The sequence below is a fragment of the Sapajus apella genome, unplaced genomic scaffold (genome assembly GCF_009761245.1).
Source record: "Sapajus apella isolate SASKATOON/1434 unplaced genomic scaffold, GSC_monkey_1.0 scaffold130, whole genome shotgun sequence".
Lineage (NCBI taxonomy): Eukaryota > Metazoa > Chordata > Mammalia > Primates > Cebidae > Sapajus > Sapajus apella.
The window spans coordinates 3,860,597-3,866,833 of NW_022437070.1; the positions used below are offsets into that span (position 1 = coordinate 3,860,597).

Consider the following 6,237-nt stretch of genomic DNA (forward strand, 5'->3'; position numbering starts at 1 on the left):
TACAGGTGTGAGCTACTGTGCTCAGCATTGGGAGATTTTTTTTTTTTCTAAACTTATCTTAAAATTATTAGCTTACAGCTTCAATGAATTAGTAAGAATCACATAGTACAGGCTGGAAGCGGTGGCTCACACCTGTAATTTCAGCAATTTGGGAGGCCAAGGCAGATGGATCACCTGAAGTCAGGAGTTTGAGACCAGCCTGGCTGACACGGCGAAACCCCACCTCTACTAAGAATACAAAAATTAGGGCCGGTCACAGTGGCTAATGCCTGTAATCCCAACACTTTGGGAGGCCAAGGCGGGTGGATCACCTGAGGTCAGGAGTTTGAGACAGGTCTGGCCAACATGGTAAAACCCCATCTCTACTAAAAGTGTGAAAGATTAGCCGGGTATGGCGGCACATGCCTGTAATCTCGGCTACTTGGGAGGCTGAGGCAGGAGAATCACTTGAACCCAGGAGGCAGAGGTTGCAGTGAGCCAAGATCAGGCCATTGCACTCCACCCTGGGTAACAAGAGTGAAACTCCATCTCAAAAAAAAAATAATAATAATAATAATAGCTGCGCATGCCTGTAATCCCAACTACTCGGGAAGCTAAGGCATGAAAATCGCTTGTACCCAGGAGATGGAAGTTGTAGTGAGCCGAGACCACGCCATTGCATTCCAGCCTGGGAGACGAAGTGAGACTCCGTCTCAAAAAACAAAAACCAGCAACAACAACAACAACAAAATAAAGCCACGTAGTATAATCATTATTATAGCAGTGGAGGTAGCTGCCACCTACTCATCCGCTATGACTTATCCCTCTCCTACTCTGTTCCAGCCACACTGACCTCTCTGCTGTTCCTAGAATCTCATCAGGCTTCTACCGAAAGGCCTTTGCACTGGCTGTTCCTGTTCCCTGGAAAGGTTCCCTGCACATCTGCACAACTTCCTCCCTCACTGTATTCAGTTTCTGCTTGACCGCCACCTGCACGAGGAAGCCCTCTGGATCACCCACCTACCACAGTTCACACCTCACTTGCACCCAGGTACTTCCTTCAGCCTCCTTTGTTTTCTCCAGTTTGCTTATCGCTTCCAGACAGTGAAAGATTAGATAACACATATTTGCTCCCCACTGTCAACACCACAAAGGGCAGGAACTTTGCTTTGCTTCCTGCTGTGCCCCCAGCTCCTGGACCAGTGCCCAGTGCAAAGTAGGTGCTTGGTAAATGTTGAAGGAATGTGTTGAGCCCTCCATTTCGGCCAGCAGCTATTCTAGGCATTGCACCTGCATTAAATTGCTCTTTTTAGTTAGATGCATCCTAAGATGAGGAGACTATTTTATCTTTTCTATTTTGTTTTACTTAAAAAAATAAAATAAAATAAACTTGGCCAGGTGCAGTGGCTCACGCCTGTAATCCCAACAGTTTGGGAGGCCAAGGCAGGTGGATCACCTGAGGTCAGGAGTTCGAGACCAGCCTGGCCAACATGATGAAATTCCATCTCCACTAAATATACAAAAATTAGCCAGGCATGGTGGCAGGTGCCTGTAATCCCAGCTATTCAGGAGGCTGAGGCAGGAGAATTGCAATTGCATGAACTCAGGAGGCAGAGATTGCAGTGAGCCGAGATCGTACCATTGCACTCCAGCCTGGGTGACAGAGTGAGAGTTTGTCTGGAAAAAAGAAAGGAAAAGAAAACTTATTATAAGCCCTTTCAAACCCACAGAAAAGGAGACAGAATGGCATAATATGCCCCTATATACCCATTACCTTAATATAATTGATACAATCATTTGGCTATTTTACCTGTATTTTCTTCTGAAGTGTTTGCTTATTTATTTATTATTTTTCTGAGACAGAGTCTTGCTTTGTTGTTTAGGTTGGAGTGCCGTGGTGGTGCAATCATAGCTCACTGCAGCTTCCAGTCCCCAGGCTCAAGTGATCCTCCCACCTCATCCTCCCAACTACCTGGGACTAGAGGTATGGGCCACTGCACCCAGCTAATTTTATTTTATTTTTAAACTTTTTTGGAGAGACGAGGTCTCTTTTTGTTTCCCAAGCTGGTTTTGAACTCCGAGCCCCAGGTGATCCTCCTGCCTCGGCCTCCCAAAGCATTGGTGTTACAGGCACGAACCATTACCTCTGACCTCTTCTAAAGTATTTTAAAATAAATACAGACATCAAAATGAAAACAAAAGAAAAAGAAAACAACACAAAACAACAACAAAAATGCAGACATCAAATAACGTTCACCCCTAAATACTCTTTTTTGTTGTTGTTTTAAGAGACGGGTGTCTCGCTATGTTGCCCAGGCTGCAGTGCAGTGGCTATTCACAGATGCGATCCCACTACTGATCACCACGGGAGTTTTGACCTGCTCCGTTTCCGACATGGGCCGGTTCACCCCTCCTTAGGCAACCTGGTGTCCCCCGCTCCCGGGAGGTCACCATATTGATGCTGAACTTAGTGTGGACACCCGATCAGCATAGCGCACTACAGCCCAGAACTCCTGGGCGCAAGTGATCCTCCCACCTCAGCCTCCTGAATAGCTGGGACTACAGGCACGGGCCACCGCGCCTGGCCACCCCTAAATACTCTAGTGAGCATCTGAAAAAAAAAAAAAAAAAGTCCCGCCTATTGTCATTACAGCGATATCTACTTTTCTGGCTGAAGTGTTTTAAGGTAAAGTATGTCTTTACCCTCAAATATTTCAGCATGCATCTCTAGATAAGGACATTTTCTCACATAATCAAAATATCAGTATCCCTCCTGACAAAACTAACAAAAATCCTGTTAGCTAATAATTAGCCACATTCAAATTTACCTTCAACGTTTTTATCCTCATTTTACAGCATTGGAGAGCAATGGCCCTAGGCCCCCATATTAGGAAGAGAGAGAACTGCGATTTGGACCCAGGCAGTTTGGGGACAGAGCTGCAACCACAGCTCCATGAGTCAGGGCAGAGCCAGCCCCCCTTCACCACCAGCTGGCCGCGCCCTGGGAAGGGAAGTCTGGGGCGGAGGAGGTTCTTGCGGGAGGAGGGGGAGGTGCCCACGCATCTGGGGCTGACTCGCTCTTTCGCAAAACGTCTGGGAGGAGCCCCTGGGGCCACAAAACTGCCTACTTCGTGAGGCCGGAAGGAGAGAAGTGCAGGGATCCCGCTCACGGGAGCTGCCCTTGTAACATGGGTCACCCGCTGCTGCTGCCACTGCTGCTGCTGCTGCTCCACACCGGCGTCCCAGGTAGGCGCTGGGTCCCGAACGCTTGCGCCTGGAACAGGGTCTGATTGGTGGTGGCGGTTGGGGGTTGTCAGAGGCTGAGCTGGAGGAATGGGGTTCGGTCCTCGGCACCCTCCCTAATCAAATAATAGTAATTCTGCTTTGTGCAACGCCTCTCGGGGCAGTACCTGACACTAGGTAGGTGCTCAGGAAATATTAGTGGAGCAAAGGCATTTACATAATTTATGTAAAAATGAGTGCTCTTTTTTTTTCATGGAGCTCTTCTAAGCTTCTTCCTTGCAATTTCAAACTAGGCAATAGGATTATTATTGTTATTATTATTATTTGAGACGGAGTTTTGTTGCCCAGGCTGGAGTACAATGGCGCAATTTCGGCTCACTGTAACCTCTGCCTCCCGGGTTCAAGCGATTCTCCAGCCTCAGCCTCCCGAGTAGCTGAGATTACAGGCGCACGCCACCAGGCCCGGCTAATTTTTGTATTTAGTAGAGACGGGTTTTCCCCATGTTGGCTAGGCTGGTCTTGAACTCCTGACCTAGAGTGATCCACCCGCCTCGGCCTCTCAAAGTTCTGGCATTAGAGGCTTGAGCCACCGCGTCGGAACAAGACTATTAATTTCGTTTTCGAGGAAACTAGGGCACAGAGAGGTTAGGTAACTGGCCTAAAATCACACAGCCAGTGCTTGAATACGCGGACTCTGAACCCGCAGCCCCCTACCACCACCACCCCCAGCGCTCTCCACGCTGGCTAGTTCTCCCTCTGAGAAACAGGGGGACAGGGGCCCCTTTTACAAAAGGGCTAAAAGGAGGCTGGCTGAGCATTGCAGAGCCAGGATTGGAGACCCGGGATTGCCCCTCAGGACCTTTCTCTCTCGCTGAGGCCATTCTCACCTCCTTCCCCCAGAAAATGAGAAAATATGTGGGCAGGCACTGGATCGAGAGACGAGAGGAATTCGAAAAGGAAGTCAGGGCAGGTGGCCACCGGGTGTTGGGGCAGCGATGAATAAGTAGGAAAGCGCTCGAGACCGCGGGAAGCCGGGAGTTAGTAACTGTGACTCCGAACGCGCAGCTTGGAGAGGATGTCCAAGAAGGCCAGGGGGGTCGGGAAGTGGGCCCAGGGACTGGGCTACAACCTCGGGGCGGAGCCTGGGGCGGGGAGAGAGTGTCGGGGAGGAGCCAGAGGGCGGGGCTGGAATCTCTGGACGGAGCCAGAGGGCGGGGTTATAATGTCAAGGAGGAACTAGAGGGCGGAGTTATAACCTCCGGGCGTGGCTAGAAGGCGGGACTAGAATCTAGAGGGGCAGGGTTATAGCCTTGGGGAGGAGGTAGAGGACGGAGCTGGAACCTCGTGGAGGAGGTAGGGGCGGGGTTATACGCTTGGGGCGGGGCTACGGGGCGGGGCTAAGAGCTCAAGCGGCCAAGGGGCGGGGTTATGACCTCGGGGCGGAGCTGTAGGGCGGGGCTGAAATGTCAAGGCGGGACTGGGGCGGAGTTATGACCTCAGGGAGGAACTAGGGGCGGGGAGGGCCTCGGGGAGAGCTAAAGAGCGAATTAGAACCTCAAGGAGGAGCTAGAGGGCGGGACTAAAGCCTCGAGAAGGAGCCTGGGGCGGGGCAAAACCTCGTTGGGGAGCTGGAGGGCGGAGACAGAACTTCGGGAAACTACAGCATTTGGGAATCGAATCTCGGAGGGCTGACGGCCGGGGCTAGAATTTGGGAATAAACTAGTGGGCGGGGAGAGGCTCTGGAGCCGGGCAGAACCAGGCGGAGTGAGTGGAGGGATAGTTCTATTAGGACACTGGGAATGGCGGATATAACATAAAGATCGACGGGGGTAGGGCGAGGCTAGAATGCCCAGCAGAGCTAGAGAGGCATAATCGACCGAGGGCCCGCGCAGTGAGAAGGACCTAATGGGAGCAGGAATAGAACTTCCTGATAGAGAGGGCGGGGATAGGACAGTCAGGATATACGCCTCACGAGGACGGAATTAAAGGAAAAGAGGGCCAGGAAAGGACTTTGGGGAAGAACTTGTGGGCACGTATAGAATGTTGAGTTAGGGGGGTGGAGTTAGAACGTGCACCAAGGACAGACTGGAAGGACCGCCGGCTGGAACCCAGCAGAACGCGGAGCACAAATCTGAATGGACGGAGCCTGGAGAGTTGGTGTTGGTATTGGGACATGCAAGTGCGAGCGGGGCGTTTTGGAGCTAAGCGTAATTACCCTCTCCTTCCTTTCCCCAGCCTCCTGGGGCCTGCGGTGCATGCAGTGTAACGGCCACGGAAATTGCCGAGTGGAGGAGTGCGCCCTGGGACAGAGCCTCTGCAGGACCACGAGCGTGCGCCACTGGGAAGGTAAGCTAAACACACCCACCCACCCACCCCTCTCCAGCGCAGCAGGGAGCCGCTAGTGATTGAGAATCCTTCCTCACCAGTAACTGGAAAATGCAAACTAAAAAAACAAAACAAAAACATACAGACCCCATTCCACACCCACCAGCTTGGCAAGCATTTAAAAATCTGACAATACTGTGGCTAGTAAGGATGTGGAATTGCAGACCTTGTCTGTGGTGGGGAGTAAACTGGCACATCAGCCACCTAGAGCGATTCGGCAATATCTAGTCCAGATGAAGATTAGCGTACGTTACAGCTCAACTCCTCTTCATGCAGAAATGCCAAAGAACCTTGGCCACATATACCCAGGGACACACGGTGGCTCACGCCTGTAATCCCAGCACTTTGGGAGGCTGAGAGGGGTGGATCACCTGAGGTTCAGGAGATCGGACCAGCCTGACCAACATGGTGAAACCCCGTCTCTACTAAAAATACAAAAATTAGCTGGGCATGATGGCGCATGCCTGTAATCCCAGCTACTTGGGAGGCTGAGGCAGGAGAATCGCTTGAACCCGGGAGGCGGAGGTTGCAGTGAGCTGAGATCAAGCCATTGCACTCCAGCCTGGGTGACAGAATGAGACTCCATCTCAAGAAAACGGGAAAAAAAAAAAAAAAAAAAAAGGAAAAAAA

The 6,237-nt window shown here is 51.2% G+C and overlaps 1 protein-coding gene across 4 annotated transcripts in view; it reads left to right on the forward strand.

Moving 5' to 3' along the window:
• The first annotated feature begins 2,943 nt into the window (after positions 1 to 2,943).
• PLAUR (plasminogen activator, urokinase receptor) overlaps positions 2,944 to 6,237 on the forward strand; it is a 20,660-nt gene continuing 17,366 nt past the window's right edge. For 2 of the 4 annotated variants that reach the window (XM_032262801.1, XM_032262804.1), the window contains exons 1-2: positions 2,944 to 3,225; positions 5,458 to 5,568. In XM_032262801.1, the coding sequence (XP_032118692.1) occupies positions 3,168 to 3,225; positions 5,458 to 5,568 (169 nt within the window). In that variant the 5' untranslated portion in view covers positions 2,944 to 3,167. The other 2 variants (XM_032262803.1, XM_032262802.1) reach the window with 2 other exon arrangements.